Source organism: Melanerpes formicivorus, unplaced genomic scaffold (assembly GCF_026170545.1).
Source record: "Melanerpes formicivorus ecotype bairdi unplaced genomic scaffold, bMelFor1.0.p_v2 SCAF_12, whole genome shotgun sequence".
Taxonomy (NCBI): Eukaryota; Metazoa; Chordata; class Aves; order Piciformes; family Picidae; genus Melanerpes; species Melanerpes formicivorus.
Window position 1 is genome coordinate 17,250,182 of NW_027142364.1, and position 24,113 is coordinate 17,274,294.

Here is a 24,113-nt window from a genome sequence, read left to right on the forward strand (position 1 = left end):
GACATCTTGGTAGCTGCAAGGACTGGGTCTGAGCAGCAACAAAGATGTGCAAGAGCAGAAAGTGGGTCACACTTGCCATGTTTTATAAAGTACATGATAAGAATGTGGAGATCAAAGGCATGTGGATCCTCGAGCTACAATAATTCATCATCCAGCCTCAGCTTCCATGTGAAGCTCTGCAAATGGGCAGCCAGGGCCTGAAGAGCTGGGTCTGCCACAGGGAGTAAACCCCTCATCTGCCAAGTACTGAGCTATTTGTCTTCTTGCTGCAAGACTTTCTAAAGACACTACCAAACATTTTCTACCACTCCCATTTCATCTCTCTTTAGCACACCACATTAAGTTTGTTTCCTTCCCACAGCTTGCTTTACTCTGTTATTTTTCCTTTCTCTTTCTATCATTTGAATCCATGGTTCCGGTCCAGGTGATGTATTGGAACACACGGACTGAGCACTGGGCTGAGCTCATGAACTCTTCTGGGGCCAGACCTCCCTGCAAGCCCCAACTTTAAAGCATGACTTGTCTTCTTAGGAAGAGCAGAGCTAGTTTTGCAACTTTTCAAGGCTATTCTACTTGCATTACTATTCCATATACATCCTCCTGCTATAGGTAATGAGCAGCTCCCCACAATATGCAAGCAACATGGCTGGGGGCTGGCACTCAGTTCTAAACACAGATCTACAGCTGTACTTTCCTTCAATGAAGCTACCCTTGGCCAACACAAACAACCCCTAACCAAGCTGCCCAGGTTAGTAGTCCATGGTTATAACTAGATGAGAGGGGTTTAAATCATTCAATGACCTCTTTTCTTTTCCTTATACCTTACAGCAACAGCTAGCATGATGTTCAGGAGCTGTGTTCAGCTCTGGAATCAATAGTATATGAAATACATGAGGCTGTCGGAGTGGAACCAGAGGAGGCCACAACAATTATTTAAGGGCTGGAACCTCTCTTCTGTGAGGACAGGCTGACAGAGTTGGGGTAGTTCAGCATGAAGATAAGGCTCTGGGGAGACCTTCCTGGGGCATTTCAGTAGATAAAGGAACCTAGCAGAAACCTGGGGACAGACTTTTTAGTAGGGTCTGATGTGACAGGACAAGGGGCAATGGTTTAACCTGAACGAGGGGAGATCTAGACTAAATAGAAGGAGGACATTTTTTTAACACTGAGGGTGGTGAAACACTGTTCCAGGTTGCCCAGAGAGGTGGTGGATGCCCAGTTCCCGGGAACATTCTGGGTCAGGTTGAATGGGACTCTGAGTGACCTGATCTAGTAGAAAACGTTCCTGCTTGCTGCAGGTGGGTTGGACTAGATGGCCTTTAAGGTCCCTCCTAAGCAAAAGCAGTCTAGGATTCTGTATGTTCCCAGCATTGCCACAAACCCATTATAATGTCACCTGGCTCCAGAGTGAAGAGGACTGCAGAAAGTGAGTGTGTGGCACCCTCTAGGGAGTAGAACATGAAAGACAAAGTACATGAAAGACTGGCTGGGTATGACAAGTAACACTGATTAAATTACAGGGTTTATAAAATCCTCTCTTTACATTAAAACCCCACATAACTGCACTAGCCAAACCCTTTAAAACAGGATTCAGATGTTCTCCACTACAGCCATGATGAGGATGAGGACTGCTGTTTCTATCCAACTTTTTGAAACACTACATGGTTTGAAGTGAAGGACAAGTGACCAGACTTGCCTTTAAAAGCAGTTAAGTGCCGACCTGAAGGCTCCCTGTGCAGTGCTGAGGTAAATGGGGCACACAGAGATGGAGCAGGCTATAAGAACTCATGCCTGCTCTGAGAGCACGCTTGTGCTCTGGCATGCACATGTATGTACCCAGAACAGGTAAGCCCAGCAAGGGCTGAGCCATAGCAGACATAGGGCTGCTGGACCACAGGCAAACACATTGGAGCTCAGGCTGCAAAATATATTCTTACACTTCTGCTGCTTCTTGACTTCACCTGCTGAAAATGGAAACCATCACATCTAGACATGGGGGGAAAAAATAGTCTGATAACCACAGAAACAGGCTCTCTGTGACTACACATGCCCATCATAGAATGCTTTGGGTTGGAAGGAACTTTTAAAGGTCATCTAATGTCACCTTTCTCTTCTCAGTGTTGCTTTTCTCTTTCATGTCAATGGCTGGCTTATATAGAAGTTATGTGAAGTACTCTAATTGCTACCACACTGTACATGGCCAGAATACAGAAGTTTCCCTGTGAGATCCCACAGTCATTTAATAGCATCAACACACTGCAATCATTTAACAAATAAGAGGAAAAAGTGAGAAAAAGGGCTGAAGTTCAGGATTTCCAACAGGCTAATGCCAGAAGCTGAGCTACAATCCGTATCTCTGGAGCTTCAACTCCTAAAGAGGGATATCAGAATATTATCTTTATACAAAATGTGAAATAAATTTGACTTTCATGCAAAGAGTTGTCACAGTCTTATTGCTGACACAGGTGAAGCACCCTGATGATTTTCAAGGAATTCCTCCCTTTGACAGGTAGGTTCAACCATTACAGCCTCTGTGAGAGCAATGGGATTATTCTACTGTCTTAGATGAAATAAAATGGGACAAATGTACTCTAGGCAGAGAAGAAAACCTCTTTAGTTGAACACATTTCAGCAGCTTCTGGATCTAGCACCAAATACAAAGCAGTTCAGGGCATTGTTGTGGTTTTCAAAAAATGTCAGAGGAAAAGCAAATATTTAACTTTGCACCAGGAAAAATAACAACTTACAAAGCAAATGTTTGCTTGCTTGTTTTAAAAGACCTTTTATTATCCCATAAAACATGAGGAGAAGCAATTTGAGGTCCAAAAATTCATCCTTTCTCTGGCACAAAGTTACATTAAAAAAAAACTATTAAGATAAACCCTGGGAAGAACTTTTGCCACAAGTTCCAACTAAGGCTGGGTTCACACTTTTGAAGGGGAGATTTAACAAAGAAACCAAAGCAGAGAAATCAGGTACTGCCCCATGGCTTCCCCTGCAAAATGCTAGCAATTATCCTCTTTCTGAAGACCCACATTCAGCTTGCACAGAACCCCTCCAGAAGATAGAGTCCTGCTTCCAGAGAAGACTTCTCTTCCACAAAACCTAAGGGGGAAACGTCTGAAAACCAAAACTGAAAGAGAAACACCCAAAAACCTACCACACTAGCCTGATTTCACTCTAAAATGCTTTTGTGACACCCTACAGCTGTAGCAGAGTACAACTGCTCTGTTACCATGTCAGGGTCCAAGATTTGCACCACATACAAAACCACCAAAGCCTTCTGTCTAGATCACAGTATCACTAAGGCTGGAAAAGACCTCAAAGATCAAGTCCAACCTGTCGCCACAGACCTCATGACTAGACCATGGCACCAAGTGCCACGTCCAATCCCCTCTTGAACACCTCCAGGGACAGTGACTCCACCACCTCCCTGGGCAGCACATTCCAATGACGAATGACTCGCTTGGTGAAGAACTTTCTCCTCACCTTAAGCCTAAACTTCCTCTTGACAGCTTGAGACTGTCTTAATGACAGCAGCACACCCAGCTCCACAAGAAACCACAAAGGAGCAAATGCATTCTTTACTTGCTGCCCTGGCCCCAGCTCTCCCACTTGCTGGGGAGAGAAACGTGCACCTCTGGAGACCAGGCAGGAATATCCCTCGGACCATTCTTACACTGCATGGCTCCAAGCAAAGTCCTTGGCTAGCCATGAGGTTTTAAGAATAGTATGTATGTTTGGATGAGGTGCCATTGGTGCAGCAATGTTAAATGGTTGGAATTAATAATTTTATTTTCACCATGAATAGAATCATAGAATGGACTGGGTTGGAAGGGACCTTTAAAGGTCTTCTAGGCTAATCTCCCTGCAGTAAGCAGGGACATCCCCAACTAGTTCAGGTTGTTCAGAGCCCCTTGGCCAAACACTGGAAGAGAGCACCAGAGGGACCATGAGATCTCCATCATTGAAGAGTCTCAATGGCCTGAGCAACCTTACTTCCTTAGACTTGCTTTGAGCAGGGAGCTGGACTTGACAACCTCCAGAAGCTCCTTCCAAACAAAGTTATTCCATGGCAATGTAAGCACAGGACTAACGCAGCCTGGCAAACCAGTCTGAATTTGTGCCTGTGTGGGAGAGCCCTGAACACAACCAAAGCGAAGAGCTACTCAATCCAAAGGCTACACAAAGACCAGAACAAGAGGCTATAAACTGGTGATTTAGCCCATGTGGTTTCACTCTGCAGAAGGCCTCACTTCTGACCCAACACAAAAAGCAAAAGAGGTTTCCAGTCAGACTGCTTTCAACAAGTCAGCTGTACAATCCCTGATTATTATTTCAAGGGAATTTCACTCTTCAGGCAGGCTCCACATGCAAGAAGTTCAGCCAGGAGCAAGGAAGCAGAAGGAACAATCTCATTCAATTTCTGAGCCTAAGCTTCCACAGCTGCAAAATGGAAAATGAGGCTCAAAGAAGTGGATAAAGGAAATGCAAAATAAAATCTGTACATACAAGGGCCAGCAAAAACTGTGTTGTCTCAGGTGCTGATGTCCCATCACCCCACTCCCCCAAACAGAGAAGTTGCAGATGTGTCCTTTTATCTGACTGGGAAGATTCCACAAGAAGAATATGGATTACTTCCACTGGCAGCACAATAATGTGGCTTCAGACCCTTTATTTCTTATCAGTGCCAAGAATCCAAGGGTAGTTTTTCCCAAAATAAATAAGCTAAGAATCAGGACTCAGAAAGTTTTCCAGGCTATAAATACTAAGGAAGGGTCTTTGGGTATTTGTTTTAAATTTTGCTCAAGACAAACCAAACCAAACCACAAAAAACCCTAACACAACAAACAGAACCAACCCCCAAACTTGATAGATACAGGGGGAGCAAACCAAGCAGCTTTTCCCCATTTGATCATGTCACTTATGTCCTAACCATGACATGTCTGGGGCTAAAGCACACAGGGGAAATCATGAATTTCTACACAGAAATCCACCTATACAGAATCTGACTGGCACAAACATCAGCCTCCACAGGTCAAGTCATTTCACAGCAATGGAACCTGTGGGTATGGTGTGCCAGCTACTATCATACAGTAGAAGTTACCCTCTCAACTACAACCAGGGGTTGATCAGGCCCCAAACCTTTCCTTTCTTAGCAGAGCACAGAAGTTCCACCTTTACACAAGGAAAATCTCTTTCCCTGTGAGGGTGCCAGAGCACTGGACCAGGCTGCCCAGAGAGATTCCAAAAATGCCTGGGCAACTTGCTTTGGGTGATGCTGCTGGACTAGATGATCTCAAAAGGTCCCTTCCAACCTCCGTCATGCTGGGACTCTGTGATCCAGAACCTCACAGGGACTCATGTGGAGGTGCTGGAACGTGTTCAGAGAAGGGCCACAAGGATGATCAGAGGGCTGGAGCACCTCTCCTATGAGGACAGACTGAGGGAGTTGGGGCTGTTCAGTCTGCAGAAGAGAAGGCTCCAAGGTGACCTAATTGTGGCCTTCCAGTATCTGAAGGGGGCCTACAGGAAGGCTGGGGAGGGACTTCTCAGGATCTCAGGTAGTGATAGGACTAGGGGGAATGGAATGAAGCTGGAGGTGGGGAGATTCAGGCTAGATGTGAGGAGTAAGTTCTTCACCATGAGAGTGGTGAAGCCCTGGAATGGGTTGTCCAGGGAGGTGGTTGAGGCCCCGTCCCTGGAGGTGTTTAAGCCCAGGCTGGATGAGGCTCTGGCCAGGCTGATCTAGTGTGGGGTGTCCCTGCCCATGGCAGGGGGGTTGGAACTAGATGATCCTTGTGGTCCCTTCCAACCCTGAATGAAACTATGAAACTATATGATCCCTCCTTTTACACTAGTCAGAATGTGCTGGCTGTGTAATGCAGGAGTGAAACCACCCATATCATGGCATGCAAAACTCATAAGGTCCCTCAGATGGATAGTCCTTGGCTGGGTGTTGCAGCTCTTTCAGAAGGGGTACACCTGGAACAACTCTACAAAGCTCCTCTGCCTCCTCTCCTGGTCCACTGAAATGCCTGAAAACCATGGCCCTCCCCATATCTCTGTGGAAAGGAAAAGGCACCCCAAAAGGCAAAATGAAAAAACAACCAAAAGCACCCTGCACTTTCAGAAAGGCTCTTGCTCTGCTTCTCTCACAGCACAGTAATGTGCTCCACAGATCGACTCGATTTACAGCTCTTACAGCATCTGAGGAGACACGCTGTGGTGTACTGTCCCCTGGACAGCTTTGCTCTGCAACATGTGGTTTTCATTTCATGTCTCTCCTCAGGGTTTCACTCCCTTTCTGTTACTTGAACTGCAGAACTAGAGAATAAAACCATATACCAACCCCCAAACCAACCAACCTGCGTTGCTGGCACCAATTAACATTCACAGCCACAAGGCTCTTTAGTCAACTAAATGCAAAATTAGCAAACCCAGCCCAAATCTTGAGTCCTTTGGTCTGTATTTGTTAGGCTGTAACAGAGTCTCTGAAAACATATGTCTTCTGGTTGGTATGCCAGGCAAAAGTCTTTAGAAGAATAATATTTTGATTAGTAACATGTGTGTTTGAAAAGATTAATACTGAGCTCCAAAGAGATTAAAATATGAGTAGAAACTATGAGCTAAATATATATGTGTAAAGAGTTTGCAGTCTCACAGACTGAAATGTCTTGCTGCAAGTCAATTATTTTTATTATAGAAGCTTCCATCTTATCTGCAGTAAATTTTGTTTTCATTAATTGATATTTATTACAAAAAAAAGAAAATCCTATCCTTGTATACCCATTTCAGAGTATCACTGGAATAAAATCATCTAACACATAGCAGAAGTAGTGTCATTCTCTGCTTTACCACATAGAATGACAGAATCATTTTGTTTGGAAAAGACCTTGAAGATCATCAACTTCAACCATTATCTAACTCTACCAAGTATGCTGCTAAACTACCTCCCTCAGCACATCCATGCCTCTCTTAAACACCTCCAGGAATGGGGTGTTCCCACTTTTCCTGGGAAGCCTATTCCAGTAGTAGCAGTTCTCAAATGAACTTCCAAGTGATCCTTGCAAGTTTAGGGCAGCCAGGAGGGCCAACGGCATCCTGGCCTGCATCAAGAACAGTGTGGCCAGCAGGAGCAGGGAGGTCATTCTGCCCTTGTATACTGCACTGGTTAGGCCACACCTCGAGTACTGTGTCCAGTTCTGGGCCCCTCAGTTTAGGAAGGAGGTTGACTTGCTGGAGCGTGTCCAGAGAAGGGAAACAAAGTTGGTGAGGGGTTTGGAATACAAGCCCTATGAGGAGAGGCTGAGGGAGCTGGGGCTGCTTAGCCTGGAGAAGAGGAGACTCAGGGGTGACCTTATTGCTGTCTACAACTACCTGACAGGAGGTTGTAGACAGGCAGATGTTGGTCTCTTCTCCCAGGCAGCCAGCACCAGAACAAGAGGACACAGTCTCAGGCTGCACCAGGGGAGGTTCAGGCTGGAGGTCAGGAGGAAATTTTACACAGAGAGAGTGATTGCCCATTGGAATGGGCTGCCCGGGGAGGTGGTGGAGTTGCCATCACTGGAGGTGTTCAGGAGGAGACTTGACAGGGTGCTTGGTTGCATGGGTTAGTTGATTAGGTGGTGTTGGATGATAGGTTGGACGCGATGATCTTGAAGGTCTCTTCCAACCTGGTCTATTCTATTCTATTCTAACACTGACCCTTTCTCTATTTATTTCTCCAGGACTTCTCAACTTCACTAGGAAAGACAGGACAAAGCAGGCAGATCATGCCGTTCCCAAAATCATAATTATTTACACTTGCAAACATATTGATTTATCCCAGGGAAGCAATTAGCTCTCTCATCGTGCTGAACATGCAATTAGGTTTGCAAACAGATGCCCAACTTCCTGGCTCATCCCCTCATCCTTCTGCAGGCTGAGTAACTGAGTAACAACTGAGTAACTCCAGTTGAAAAAAGTGCAAATGCATAATAACAGAAATGTTACAGACTATAAACTGGAACTTTAATCCTAAAGATTGATTTTTTTGCTTTATTGTTGAGTTTTAAGGAAGGAAAATTTCTGGTGGTCTACACTGCCAAAGCTTCCATTAGAGCATGCAATATCCAAGCGAAGCTATGATGGTGCAGACAGATTCCCTTTAAACATACCCATTCTTCACATCAAGGAAAAACATTCTCAGCTTTCTCTTAAGATTTTGATAGAAATCAAGATTCTGAAATAGCAACTGTTCATTTCTGCTGAACTCCACTCCAACATATAATTAGTGTTCTAATTAGATTCAAAACAGAAGTTAACAATCGTCTATCACTTCAGATGTAATGTCACAAAGATTTCATGGCAACCCCGAGCTGCAGCTCACAGAAGAGATCTCACCTTGCTGTCATTTATGCTTTTGTCAAGCAGCTGAGCAAATTAGGAGCAGTTACATCTAAATAAAGCCACGTACAGACCATGAAAAAGAGGCTGGCAGGCAGCAGGGCGGGCTTGCTTACAATTACTCTCTGTATCAGTGTCGTACTCTTGATGTAGTAATGCTAAATTAAATACGACTACTCTTCACAAGAGATCAGGTTGGGAATTTAGTGAGAAGAGCAATGTGGCAGATGGTTGGTGGCAGGGAAACGGCAGCCATGGTATTGCAAGTGAAATGCCTGGAGAATGTGTCCTCCAACCAGCACAAGCTTATCCACAGCAGATCTCACCACACAGTGAAGCAGCATCCTCAAGCCTTCAAATCTCATGTACCAGCATCTGATTTCAAATAACCACAAGTCTGAACGTCAGCCATCCAAGATTGCTGCACCCTGGCAGGAAGTACTGCCCTAAGTGAAGACATCCTGCTGAACCAGTTCACACCACTGTCAGCCAAGAGAAACAGGCACAGTGAAAGGTTATGGGAGGTTCACCTCTACCATGGTAGTGATGCTGCCCTTGAACTATGCTTGCTTGGGGGTTCAAGAGATTGGGGATTCAAGAGACAAGGGTAAAACTCATCTCAAGAAGGTAACAGAGAAGATGGGTCCACCATGATACCACATAGAGATTTATCTGGTGATCTGGGAAGAACATCATCAACCGGCACTATAACTGCTACCTGATTTAGGCGCGCTGAGGAACCCAGCACCTGCTGTGACACAAAACTTCTGGAAGCTCTAACCTGATCCAGGAGAACGATCCACACCATCATGAGCCCCTACTTTAAAGGTAAATTTAATCCTGCTTTCCAACTCAACTATACACATGGAAATCTAAAGACATCACACTGCAATCGAAATTAACAGGAAATGCTGTAGCCAGAATCTGCTCAATCTTTTTGAAGTAACAAAGACATTTATGCCTGGCTGTTATTGACATTGCCTATCCCGCTGTAGCAGCAAACACTGAAGCCCCAGATGGGTTAATATTTATGACAGACAGTCAACAGAACATCAAACAGAACAGGAAATGGAGCTTCCTGCCAAACGGTCTAAAAGCAGCCGTACCGTTAGCTCTTGCACTTCACCAGTTCTTACTGCTCTTATCTTAGACAGACACCAAGACCCTAAAACATCTCCAGAGCACTGACATTCTGCCTTAGCTTTTATTTCCCTGTTACATGTTAATGGCAATTAACTGAACAAAATCATAAAGCTGCCTCTTACTCCTGTGTATTTTTTCTTCAAGACAGAAAAATATCTCCACAAACAAAAACCAGAGGGTGCTAACATGCTAGGCTTTGGATACTGGAGGCACCCATTCCAGTGTGGGCCCATTGAGCTACAGTTGTGTCAGCCCAAGAAGCTGTTAAATCAAAACCTAGGATTTACAGAATTACAGAACTGTCAGGGTTGGAAGGGACCCCAAGCATCATCTAGCTCCAACCCCCATGCCATGGGTAGGGACAACCTCCACCAGATCAGGTTGCCCAGAGCCACATCCAGCCTGGCCTTAAAAATATCCAGGGATGGGGCTTTTACTGGACTTTTAAATAAATACTAATAAGTAAGTGGAAGACACATTCCAAAACATAACACCACCACCCCTCCTAAAAAAACCAACAACAAACAAACAATAAAAAGACCAAACCACAGAGAAAAAAAACACCAACAGGCAGATTTCCAGTTTGCTCCAGAAAATGGTGACCCAGAGGCTCACTCTTAACAGCCATGATTGAAAGACAAGGGAAAATATGGTATTCTTGTCCTTCTATATTCCCACTCAGTATCATCCAAGCACCGAAGCATTATGTGAAAATACATCTAGTTCCACTGATTCAGGCCTCCAAGCAAATAAAGAGGAGGCTGAAGAAAGAAGCGGGGGTGGGGGGAGGGAAGGAAACAAGTGAGAGTGATGATTCAGATTTTGTTTAGTTGTAATTCCTGTAACTCTTGTAGTTTAAACTACTTCTAACCACACATATAAAATCTTGTTTTTAAAGGCTTCATCCTATTAGCTGTCAACAGCCACTTGATCTGTGTTCTTTAGTAAAACTACAGCTGATTTGGGGGGGGGGCAAACTGGCAAGGTCTGCTTCACTGCTGCTCCCTGCCAGCAATCTTCCTCTTTCCAGCACATCTGCTCTCACCTCCACACCAAGAACCAGCTTATCAGAGGTAAGGTGGACTCTAGAGGTGCTGCTGAGGTGGTCAGACCCAGTTACATCAGTTGGTCCTGTGGGTGAGCTGCTGCCCCTCAATGTTGCATCAGGCTTTATACCTCAGCTTTTAAAGCTCCAACTGTAAAATTGTTTGCTCATGTTTTAAGATCTGAATCGATGTCAGATCCTTTAGGATTAGGAGCTGAGCTCTTCTGAAACACACCCTGGTAAACAGTGGTAGGAAACAGAGACCCAGAAGTGCCAGGTCAAAAAGATGAAGTGTAGCAGCCCTTACAGCTTATTCCAGCATATCTTGGTACATCAGTACAGAATTAAATGCCAAGTAGCTCTGCTTAAACTGCACCCCCCACCCCCCAAAAAACATCAACCACAAGCATGACACATTCCTGCAAGGAAATAGATGTTAGTCCTGGCAGCTACCTATTTGCTTAAGTCTAATGAAGAATATGCATCAATCTATTGATACATTCACACATCGAGATACTGCACTGTCTTCTACACAATCATGAACACTGATTGAGAAATTCTGAGGGATCAGACATAGCAAAGAGGTTCTTAGATTAGAATAATTTTGGCTGAAAAAGACCTTCAAGATCACAGAGTCCAAACATTATGTAGCTCAACAAAGTCTGCTCCTAAACGATGCCCCTCAGCACCACAGATGTGCTTCTTTTAATCACTTCCAGGGCTAGTGATTCAACCACCTTCCTGAGTAGCCTATTCCAATATCTGATAACTCTTTCACTGAAGAAGTTTCTTCTAAGATCCAATCTAAACCTCCCCTACTGCAATTTGAGGCCATCTCTTAACCTCCTATCACTTGTTATAAGGAGAAAAAGCCAACAACCACCTTGCTACAACATCTCAGGTAGCTGTAGAGAGCAAGAACGTCTCCCCTCAGCCTCCTTTTCTCCATACTAAACAATTGCAATTCCCTCAGCTGACCCTCAGAAGACCTCTTCCTTCCAGAAGAGTCACCATCTATTATTTCAATTATAATTTGGCTAATGAACAGACATTCAAATAGCAATCATTTACACAAACCCACCACTTTAAGGCAGACCTTTACGCTAACACTGGGAGAAAGGCACATTCTGAAACCCAAGGAGTTTGCAGTGACACTACAGCGGTGCGGCACAGCTAGACAGACCACCTCAGGACAACTCCTCAGTGAGGAGAAGGAGCAGACAGATTATTGGTTTGAAGGAGAATTCTTGGAAGAAGTGGGTTTTAAGAGAGCACAGATGGCAAGCAAAGATAGGGTGCTGACAGACAACCAATGTACTGTTCCCTGCATACAGAGGAGCATTAACAAGGCTCAGAGACAAGTGGGAGAAAGACACAAAGGGCAACACGGATCAAGGACAGGGGCAGCAAAGCAGGCAGTGGGCAGATACGAGAATGAAGAGACAAGAGTAAGATAATGTTGAAGTGCAACATTAAGTACCAGTGAATTGCTTCATTGCAACAACTCTAAAAAGAAAAGAAAAAACAACCAACCAACCAAAACCTAAGACAAACTTCACACCAAGACATGTTAGTGACTGTGACCTGCTGCGCCACCGCTCATCTTGCTGACTGTGGTGCAAGCAATTGTAACTTCCACCTGAAAGCGGTCTGCAAAGGTATCCCTTTCCTCTTCTGGAAAATACACCAAAGACAGAATCTTTTGTTGTCAAGATCCACAGCAAACTGAAGCTATCCTGCCTACATAGAAATCATCCCATCTCCCATCTCCAAAATGAGCAGAACTCAGCCAGGGGTTGTTTAGTCTAGAGAAAAGGAGGCTGAGGGGGAGATCTCACTCTCTACATCTGGCTGAATGAAACTTGTAGCAAGGTGGCTGTTGGCCTCTTCTCCCAAGTGACAAGTGATAGGATAAGAGGAAATAGCCTCAAGTTGCACCAGGGGAAGTTTCAGTTGTAAAGGTTTATCAGACATTGGAATAGGCTCTCCACGGAGGTACTTGAATCCCCATCCCTGGAGCTGTTCAAAAGAGGCGCAGATGCGGTGGTGAGGGACATGGTTTAGCACCAGCCTAGGTAGAGTCAGATAATCATTGAAGTTGATGATTTTTAAGGTCTTTTCTAACCCAAGCCAATCCTACTAGGTTTTCTTCCCACTGTGGCTGTTGTGCACTTGGTGGTGTATGCACTCTCCAGACATCTGGTAAGCTGTTGATGTTGTAGTGATTTTCTTCATTCTGGGTGTAGTTCACCACTTCTGAACTCACGGTATGTGCAGGAAGGACAATACCATTCTATCACTAAGCTTGAAATGAGTTTTTCAGCTTTGAGAGTAACATTGGCTGACTTAATGCAAACATGATTCTAGGTTGTTTTGACATGTTGACCTAAATTAAATGATGTAGATGTAATGAAATTTAATGAATGCAATGGATTTGGATAGGATGGGGGTGGGCGGGGAAGCAAGAATAGCGCAGAAATGTTCTCTCTGAAACTGGAATAACTGATTATTTCCTCTTTGCTGTGCTAAACATACACATTGTTCACTATTTGGGGGGGTTGCTAACCATAGTGGATTTTAACTGTTACAATGTCATCACTTAAAGGTACCATTTGCCCATCTATGTTCTCTGCTAGATGTACCTGCCTTTGCAGCTCTAAATAGGATGTGTAAACCAGGTTAGATAAAGCCTTGAGCAAGCTGGTCTAGTAGGAGGAATCACTGCATGTGACAGGGGATTGGAGCTAGATGATCTAAGGTCCCTTCCAAAGCAAACCATTCTATGATCCTGTGTATGCCAGCTGATTTTGAGGGGTGGACTTCCAACTGATAGGCAAGAATGACAATCTGGATTCTCAGCTGTCTCCTAATATGCACTTCTGCTTTTCCCAGGAGTAAGTTAAAGGCATGTGAGGAGCACACTAGCTTTGCAGAGACACAACATGGAAACACCCTTTACCCAAAAGGCATCTGGAACACTTCATGGGTTAAATGTGTCTCTGCAGTCTTTGTTTTACATTTTGTGTATTGCTTTTGGAGAGAAAGGTCACCACGCTTTGAAGAAAACACACTTGTGAGGTGCAAGAAGCTTCTGCTGTGATTTGAGTTTATGCCCTCAGAGATGGTGATTTAGCCACCTCCTTGGGGTGCCTATTCCAGTGTTTAATAAGCTTTTCAGTGGAGAAGTTTCTTCTAATATCCAATATAAATCTCTCCTGGGCCAACTTGAGTCTATTTCCTTTCCTACCACTCGTTACCAGGGAGAACAGAACAACACCCTCCTCACTTTAAGCTCCTTTCAGGCAGTTGTAGAGAGTGATACAACTGAATGAAAGAATTAGTAACTTGAAACTTAATAGAGCATATGTTTTCCAATTTTTGAGATTTTGGGGATTACTTTTGGGTCTGCAGAGACAAAACCTTGTTGAATAGAGGCAACAGAAGGCTCCTGATGAGAGAGGCATCCACCTCCATCTCCCTACATTCACCTGGGATCCTAATGACAGTAGCTACAGCTTGCACTGCTGTCTGCACTACATAAACACAATCATGACCACAAACACCCCAAGATTTCCTTGCCTGATGAGTTTTAGGCAAGCTTAATGCACTTTACATTAGGTCACCTCAAAACATTCAGCTGTGCTCCACAGCTTATATTTGTGTTCCAGCTGAAAGCATTCCAGTATCCAACAAAAGAAAGCAGCATCAATCCTCTTACCTGTGTGTATTGTGGGGGAAATAAAATGATAGCAGAGATGACAGGGAACCTACCAAAAGTAATAGGTTGTAATTATACATTATTGACATGGTGGGGGGGAGAGGAAAGCAAATTGCTGCATTGTCAGGGAAGCAAACAAAAATAATAAAACCCCTCCTCTGGAACATTTCCCTGACACCCATCACCACTGAGCATGAACACAGCTTAGTGCCCTCTCATGACACTGCTATTTGGAGCCTGTTTGTGTCCTGCCCAGAAAGAGACAACATGAGCAGAAGTCACTGATGCCAAGCCAGCACACAAAGAGCAGACAGCTGCCCTTTATCACAGCATCACCAAGGTTGGAAGAGACCTCAAAGATTATCAAGTTCAACCTATCACCCAAGACCTCTTGATTAGACCATGGCACCAAGTGCCACGTCCAATCCCCTCTTGAACACATCCAGGGACGTCAACTCCACCACCTCCCTGGGCAGCACATTCCAATGGTGAATGACTCTCTCAGTGAAGAATCTTATCTTACAGGAGAAGGAAAAGTTTGCCCATGTCAGCAGTGAGAACAGTGGAACAGTCTAGGGAACAGTCTGAAGAGTCAGGCATATTATTTAGCCTTCCAGGACAGGACAGCCTGTGACGGGGATCAGCTCAAGGCTCTTAATACAGAGTTATTGCATGATCTTTGGCAGGCAGCTCTTGGTGTTTTGTTTTTATCAATAAAAATTAAGTTGCCATTTGCTAACATAAGAATACACATTTGGTGTAACAACAGACAACAAACATAATCTAGCTTTGGAAAACCATTGCTGAGCTCTGTCTAGCACAGTCAATTCTCAACTGGAAACATGACACACACTGCAAGCAAAGCCTTTGTTATTTGTGTAATAATCCCATCTGTGCCACTATTGCATAGCCTCTGACCTTGTGCTAAGCAAAGTCACACACATGTTTTGACTTCTGGAAGTGACACATGTGCTCAAAGGCTGCCTGGTATAAACCACAACAATATGAAATCTCTCTGTGCGTCCGTGCTCCTCCAAAGCCAGCATAAGGCTTCATTTTCCAGCTTCTTCTTTTCTTCTGCTCTTCATGCTTTCCTTCCCCAGACCCCTTAATTTAATCTTGTAAGCAAGAAGGAAAAAAAAAGTTAATGCAGCTTCTATAAACTGGGAGCATTTTGAGTTACTCAAGCTGACTCACTTCCCTTGAATTTCAAACACAGACTTCTTCAAGTGACAGGCTGAAGACAACAGTAAAAACTCTGCACTCCCTACCTACTGACTGACTGGGGCTCCATATTATTAAGGGCTTATTTGTATGCATTATTCACCAACCTGATGAATCTTTCTTGCAGCTCTGTTCATGTCTCTCCTCCGTTTTACTGTCTTCTTCAGCTTCTCTTTCCCCACAAAGTCTTTTCTTTTTTCCCCCATTTTCTCCAATGCTTTTAACTTCTTCCTAAACCATCTTCTGCCCTTCTTTGCCTCCACCCTCCCCAAGGCTCTCTTATCTCCTTTCCCTCATTTCTGCATCAAGCTAATCCTCACTACCCTAGATGAAGTTCCTAGAATTGCTCAGGAGAAGACTTTGGCCCTTTGTCTGCCTGCAGAGGAGGGAGCCTGGCAGCTGGGGAATGTGCAAGCAGGGCATTCCTGCCTGTGCCCCCAGCTTAGTTCACCCTTCTAGCTGGGCGCCAGCTGAAAACAGTCCGATTCGGGTCAGGGATATCTGTCCTTGGGATATCCCAGCTGAAAAAACAGGTATGAAATTACTCATCAGGCACTTCAAAATCAAAACACTGCTGAGAAACTAAACTACTTGAAAAGGTAAGTGATGCTGCACAGGGTACTAAGGTAAATTTTGGAATACAGATTCATGAGCAAGGTAAAACACAAACCAACTGTTCAATACTTCAGTACTGCACTGCATTCCAGAGGGTTGCTAACATCCTCAATATGCTCTGAGCACACCATAACTTATCTCCAATGCAAAGGCTGGCAAAAGCAAAACTGCCAGCTCCAGACTGCAGATAATATCCTCTTAGGCCTGTGCCATGAATACACTCTCCCTCCTCCCTGCTCAACCACCAAGATGGGATGAGGCTTTCACATGCTTTTTGGATTACTTTTCCAAGTTATCACCTCAGCCTTAATCAAAGAAAACACAGTAATAAGATAGAGTCAATACATTGGCAAGTCTGCAGGGAAATAGCCAAAAATCTAGTAGGTGGCTTGTGAAGATCATGTGTGTACACATACACCACCCCCACATACACACAGTCAGTTTTCATACAGCAGCATGGTAGAATCACTGTACAAATGCCTTACTCTGGTTCACCCTGGAGGGACAGCAGACATCAGAACATCCTCAGAACAAAGAAGCCTATTACTGGCTACTCTCTTTCGACCAGCTCAGTTAACACTGAACCTACTCAACATGAAGCTTCCATTATCATTTCATCCATGAGCTTGAGTCTCAACATGGAAGCCCATACAACAAGCAAAGATCATAAACCATGATCCTACAGCTAAAGTTCTGTGGTTGTCACTATGGAAGGTTCCACGACAGTGGGTGCTCTCTGGGAGGCTGCAGGCAATACATATTACTCTTTTTAAGAGCCTACAACACTGGAGTCATAAAAAAAAAAATAATAATCTACCAACAGCTCATCATTTACCCAAAATCTGGAATAGACAACTGCAACAATAATAGAGGCTTTATGAGATGTAAAGGACATACCACATAAAATATCCACTGGAAATCTATTATTTCAGGGAGGAATTGCAGCTCCAGGTAACATAATATGGAGAGAAACCCATTTTGTGGGCAAATGCATAATCCTGCCTTCCACTCCAAAGACAGCCAGTACAAGCTCATGGGACACCACAACTCTGTGCTTGGCAGCAGTGTGATGGAAAGAAACCTCTGCCAGAAAACAGGCATGTGCAGCAACAGCCCCATTCCAGACTATTAACTTGCTTAAGTGTAGGAGAGTGATGAGAAGCAAGACCTCCCCCCCATCTCTTCCACAGAACCAGTATCCCAACACTTTATGTATAGGATGAGCACTGCAGCCAGCAGTACTTAGCCAGCTTAATCAAGACCTGGAAATAACAGCATAGTGTGAAGAACAGGTAACAAACTTATTTCTAGGATCTCTGACAGGCCCATACCTACTTAAAAATTTTCCAGTGAAATACTGTTGCAGCCACAGACACAAATGAAGCAGCAGACATATTAATTTCCCTTCCTTGAGCACAGCTATTCAGCTCTGCTGGGCAGTGACAGCGATCATTCACAAAGCAAGGCTCAAACAAGCCTTTGCTATTAAAAGAGACAAAGAATTTCACAACAAAGTTTCAAAATGCAATAAATTATTTACCTTCTAGAGGATGCTGATCCATTTCACTGACTAGTTCTGGGAACTGCCTCTTTTACATGAAAGCTTAACTAGGCACTTAAGGAAACAACCTGAAACGGCTGCTGCTCATCATTGACACCTGATGGTACCATTCCCTCCACTGCTAAGGAGCTGGGTACTCAATGTAGGTGGTGTTACCGGTACCAAAATACTGCAGCTGTTACCCCTTACTAACCTGATACACACGTTTATTCCATGCTCAATCTCCTTTTCCACTTTCTACCATTCAGGACACTACAGAAGTTTCTCTCATATTAAATGAGCAAATATAGAATCATTTCAGTTGAAAAAGACCTTGAAGATCACCAAGTCCAACCGTTATCTCTCTCTACCAAGTCTGTTCCTGAACCATGTCCCCTCAGCACCTTATCTGTGCATCTTTTAAATACAACCAGGAAGGAGGATTTAACAGCCTCCTTGGAAAGCCTATTCTAGGGTCTGACTACCATTTCAGTGAAGAATTTTCTTCTAATATCCAATCTAAACCTGTCCTGGTGCAACCCGAGGCCATTTCTTCTCATCCCATCACTTGTTACTAGGGAGAAGAGACTGAGACCCACCTCACTCCAACCTCTTTTCATGTATCTGTAGAGAACAAGGAGGTCTCCCCATTACCTCCTTTTCTGCAGACTAAACACCAGTCCTCTGCTGCTCCTCATAAGATGTCATAGGAGCACAAGTGCACAAAGAAACATTTGGAGAGAATAAAAAGCTAGAGGAAACAACACTTCAGTTTTCTCTAAGACAGTCAATGTTTGATCCAAAGGTGCTGTGAAAAATCCTGCTTGACAAAGGCATAGCTGCAATTCAGTACAGGGCAGCACCAGAAGCCATAATTCTTGAGACTTTACACCCTTTACACTTGATTCTTTACACTTCACACACAGAATCACAGATAGTTTAAGTTGGAAGGGACCCTTAAAAGTCTTCCAGTCCAACTTCCCTGCAGTAATCAGGGATGTCTTCTTCACATTTCATTCTTTACAATTCTTTACACTTAATTCTTTATAGCTTTACACTTGTCCTACTTTGCAGCTGCTGGATATTTGCAGATGCTTGACAAGAACTCCACCAACTTTTAGGACACCCAAACACAAGCCAGATGTAGCATAACTGGAATATAAGGTGATAATTCTAGAGAGATGTTTCAGTCCCCTCATCATCTTCATAGGTTTTGCCAGACTCTCTTCAGTAGTTCCTTTCCTCTCTTGAAATGGGAGACCCAGAACAGGACACAATACTCCAGAAGTGGCCTCACTAGGGCAGAGCAGAGGGGGAGGAGAACCTCCCTTGACCTGCGCCATGAGTTCATTCTTAGCTGATGTAGCTACAACCATGAGGATAACAGCTTTGTACCCCATCATGAGTCCCCCCAACGGTATGGTATGAAGATGGTGACTCCATGAAGTTTCCCAGAGCCATACATATTCAATACAGCAAGCAGCCCAAACTTCAGAACCATTGTGCCTGCTGGTGACTAAAACATAACATCTGGAAGTCCCTAAGTGCTCCCACTGAGCAGCCTAACTGAAACCAGGATTTGGCTTGGCGTCTTCCAATCTGAGCTGCTGTATCTTTTAAAAGACCATCTTTGCAGATCAGACTGCTTTGGGCTGAGAGAGAAAATCAAAAGCCTGATGAAATCCAGCACCAATATATTTCAGCAGTCAACAGGAAGTCAGGCTCACAGAAGTGAGGCACCCACGCCCCACCACTAAGTCTTGATGGTTTAAAGAGAGACTGGCTATAACTCAAAGACACAAGCAGCAATTAAATGCTATATCCAGAAGTTAGTGGTGTAAGATCTCAGAGTAATACCTTAAAAAACTGCCCTCCTCAAGGGAGCCAGAGCAGCAAATTCAGATTTGTTTAATCAGTCTCTTCTCTGGTTTTCTTTTTTTGCATTCCTACAGCAGAGTAAAATACCCTCCTAACAGAACTTCATTTCACAGAATCACAGAACAACAGGGGTTGGAAGAGACCTCTGGAGATCATCTAGTCCAACCCCCATGCCAGAGCAGGTTCACCTAGAGCAGGTTAGACAGGACAGCATCCATATGGGTTTTGAATGACTCCAGAGATGAAGACTTCACCATCTCTCTGGGCAGCCTGATTCAGTGCTCTACCATCCCCAACATAAGGAAGTTCCTTTGTAATACTTTAAGATGCAATTAGACAACACAATAGTTTAGCTAGTATACTGGCTTAAACACACTCTTTAGATGCCAAACTCTCAGTGCAGTGCCTGAGCAGAGCCCAAAACACCATGTTGGTCTCTAGAATGTTTCCATCACAACTTCATCAGCATAGTCTATGCTGTTTGACAACAGGTCAAATTCTGATCTCCATGTGCCCAGAGAGCAGGATAGAACTGAGATTGTAGAAATACTTCAGGGTTAATATCACATACAATCTTTGTAGGACATCAGGTGAGACAAGTCTGTTTCTACCAAGCTTTCACAGCTCATAAGCTTGGAAATGCTTCATGAAGCCTTTCAAAGCTGACTGCAAAAGCACTGCAAGTTTAGTGAGATAGAGAAATACCTTGTACTTGGTGTACACAGAGCTGGGGAGAATGAACCAGCTGCTGTCTCCAAGCCAAGTGGCCTTTTCAGGGCTGATCTCCATTTCTAGTAGGCTGAGCCCCTCAGGAGATGGAAATAGCTACTAATATTATGGGGACAGAGCTGCAAAATTATTTCCTCTTTTATGCAGAGAGTGCATTGCATTTAGGCACTAGTGCAGGGCAAATGTTGAAATATACATTTCACTCACAACCTTCCCTCTTTCAACTTTTTAGTCTATTTTGTGAACTATGATGCCTGAAAAGCTAGGAAAGGAAAATATTTATCTGAATTACATGATTCACAGAACTGATATGCTTAATCATCTTGGCCTTATTTGTTGCTCATAACACATAGCTTTTATGTCCAGGCAGACCTTAATACAAAAATAGCTCACAAATGACTCATAAATGGCTAGCAATTAAATGCGAGTGGACACTTCTCTGTGAGCCCAAACATCTGTGTCTGTTAGCCAAGGTCTTACATACAACCATGTAAAAGAAAGGGAAAGTACTGTTAGAGCAGCGTGGTAGCAGTTTGCAGTCCTTCTGTGCTATTCCACTGATGGAAAGAGATGGGGAATGAAGCCCTATGCAATGTATTTCAGCAGCCAATGCTATCAAGGAGTACCAGACACTGGGGCTGAAGTCACATGCAATGTATTCCAGAAGACAGTGCCACGAGGAACACCAGATGTGGGGACTGAAGCACTTAAACAAGCAAGTGCTGCCAGGAACACTAGAGTCTCCATTTCTGCGGCACTTCAGGCCCCTTCCGTGGGGTTTCCAGTGGAAAGCCCCCAGAGCACACACTCATCGCGGTGCTTGTCACACACGAGCATGTGGGCTGTGAAGTACCCAAATCCCACGTTCCTAACCACCCCTGGGCGAGCCAGGGCGCTCGCTCCCGTTCCTTCCAGGGCACGCCGGACTTGTTCTGGCACCACTAACGAGGTCTCCGCGTTCCGCCTCAGCAGCCCGTGGAAAGCTCGCTCAAAAGAACAGAAACCAGGCAAAACTCAAGCGGGAAAGCCACCCAGCTCCTCCCGAGCAGACGGCGGGACACCGACACCTAGCACTCAGCCGGGAGGTGCGGCGGTCCCGGCGGCCGCCGGCTGTCCCGGGCCGGGGCACCCAGAGCCGCGCCGTGTACCTGGGCTGGTGCCCGGTACCCGCTGTGCGCTCCCCGCCCAGCCCCGCCACACTCACCCGGGGCTGCAGCCGCCCAGCAGCAGCTGCCGAGGCCGCGCTGAGCCGCAGCTCCGCCGCCTGCCCCGGCCGCAGCAGGCTCCGGGTGAAGCGCCGCGTACGTTCGCTGGCCATGGGCTCCACCAGCCCCGCCGCTTCCCCGCCCGGGGCCGAGCCCAGCCCAGCCGAGCACCGTCAGGAAGCGGAACTGGGGGTTTCCCTCCCTCTCCCCCCGCGCCGGGGGTGGGCGTGCGGGGCGGGGGCCGCCCGCAAGTTCGCAGCCCCTCCCCGGGGGAATCGTGCCCTCGCCGCCTTCCCTGGCCCTGTGCACCGGAGGCACCGAATGGCCCCGCGTCGGCTCCGGCAGCTCCGAGTCCCCGGAGGAAGCTGGGTGCAAGAGTGCAGCGGGCATCCCGCTTTGCTTGCGTTTGGCCACTGAGGGATGCTCTCCCAAGAAGGATGCTGGGCTGGACCACACAGAGGAAGAGCTACTCGTGGTGTTAACTGTTTGCCAAGGTGGACAGAGAGGCTCACTGCTGGAACCCGGAGCCTGGCCACCAGGTTTCATGAGAAATCGGCTCTCAGGACCGCGGAGCTTGTGGGAAGCATTTGCCAAGCAGCCAGAGCTGCGGTGGTCCCTGCACTGGGCGAGGCTGGATGTGTTCCAGCCCTCCTGCCAGCTGGCATGGCATCTCTGTTTCCTCTCTGTGGAAAACTCGGCCAGTACACAATTAAGTTTAGCCATTTGAGCCCACAGAATTTGCACAACAGTTACAGCTCTCCCTCCACTAGCAGAGTATAGAGATGGTGCCTGGCTGTAGGGATGAGGTGAGGAAGGCCAGAGCACTGAGCTGAACTTGGCAAGGAACACAAAGAATAACAAGAAGGGCATCTACAGGTATACCAATGGAAAAAGGAAGGTTAAAGAAAACATACCCAGTACTGTTTCGTATTTTTATCAATGATACAGACAGTGGGACCAAGTTTTCATCATCAAGTTTACAGATGACACCAAGTGAGTGGTGCTGTTGATGTGCTAGAGAGACAGCATGTTATCCAGAAGGACCTGGACAAGCTGGAGAGGTGGCCTCAGGTAGTGAACCTCATGAGGTTCAACAAGACCAAGTGCAGGGTCCTGCACCTAGGTCAGAATAATCCTCCTTACTAATACAGACTAGCGGATGAGGTGATTGATAGCAGCCCTGCCAAAAAGGACTTGGGAGTTCTGGTGGATAAGAAACCAGATGTGAGCCAACAATGTGCACATGCAGCCCAGAAGACAGATCACACTCTGGGCTGCATCAAAAGAAGCATAGTCAAAAGATCAAGAGAGCTGATTCTGCCACTGTACTCTGCTTTGGTGAAATCTCACCTGGAGTACTGCATCTAGCTCTGGAGCCCTCAACACAGGAAGGACATAGACCTGATGGAGTGGGTCCAGAGGAGGAACACAAATATGATCAGGAGGCTGGAACACCTCTCCTATGAGGACAGCCTGAGGTGGCTGGGGTTGTTCAGCCTGGAGAAGAGAAAGTTCCAGGGAGACCTAATAGCAGCCTTCCAGTAGCTGAAGAAGGCCTACAAGAAGGCTGGAGAGGGACTGTTTACAAAGGCTTGTAGTGACAGGACAAGGGGCAATGGTTTTAAATTAGAGGAGGTTTAGATTGGATGTTAGGAACAAGTTCTTTACCATGAGGGTGGTGGAACACTGGAACAGGTTGCCCAGGGAGGTGGTTGAGACCCCATCCCTGGAGATCTTAAAGGTCAGGCTCAACAAGTCTTTAACTAGTGGAGGATGTCCCTGCTTACTGCAAGGGAGTTGGACTAGATGATCTTTGGAGACCCCTTCCCACCCAAACCGTTGTATGATTCTATGATTTTCTTACAGTGGGAATGTGGCTTTACACATTAACAGCAAGTGGTGATGTAGAGAATTCAGGACTGGTGTGAGAATCATATCTGAGCTTCTCCAGATGGAGGAGAGTATATCTCCTCTGTGATGCCAAACTGTCGTGTTTCAGCTACACTGGTGAGTGTGAGGAAGAAGGAAACTACGAGGAATACATGTGAGGGCATGACAATCACTGCAAGACAAAGCTGAAATAAAACCCAAGGAGACAAGAGAATAAATGATGCTGCACAAGTGTGAGGGCAACATCTGAAGCTACAGGGGTGCTAAAGCACAAAACCCAAGTCACTTGCCATGTAGCTAGACTTGCATGAGGGAATTAACTGTTGCAAGAACTGTGGGCTCACATCCTGAGCCAAGAGCTCACTGAGGTTGTTGGCTGTAAATTGCTGTAGGTACCAGTGTGCCACAAATCCAGTGAAGCCTCTGTTCTCTTCTCCAAATGTCCTAGAGATATCAAAGTCATCTGTGATAAACTGGACTGAAATTTGTTGCAGATAGCATAGAAAGCAGACATTGCATCCGTGAGAGAGAATAATGGAAATGAAGAGTTTATTTCATTCAGTGTGTGCATATCCATTCTGGAAAATGGACTGAAGTCAATAATTGCTGTGATCCAGGTCAGGAACCTGCAGCTGGCCCTGGCTGTGGGCACAGAACTGCTGCTCCTGCTCAGATGTGGTCAGGTCTGCGGTCAGGCAGTAACAGCCCACGTTCTACATCACTTCTCTCTTCACAAAT

The 24,113-nt window shown here is 45.4% G+C and overlaps 1 protein-coding gene across 2 annotated transcripts in view; it reads right to left on the reverse strand.

The window, feature by feature from the left end:
• DOCK10 (dedicator of cytokinesis 10) overlaps positions 1-21,612 on the reverse strand; it is a 161,090-nt gene extending 139,478 nt beyond the window's left edge. Inside the window, exon 1 of one of the 2 annotated variants that reach the window (XM_068145507.1) lies at positions 21,485-21,612. In XM_068145507.1, coding sequence (XP_068001608.1) covers positions 21,485-21,598 — 114 coding nt within the window. In that variant the 5' untranslated portion in view covers positions 21,599-21,612. Of the gene's footprint in view, positions 1-15,625; positions 16,003-21,484 lie in introns of those variants that run through there. The other variant, XM_068145506.1, reaches the window with a different exon arrangement.
• Between the last annotated feature and the right edge of the window lie 2,501 nt (positions 21,613-24,113).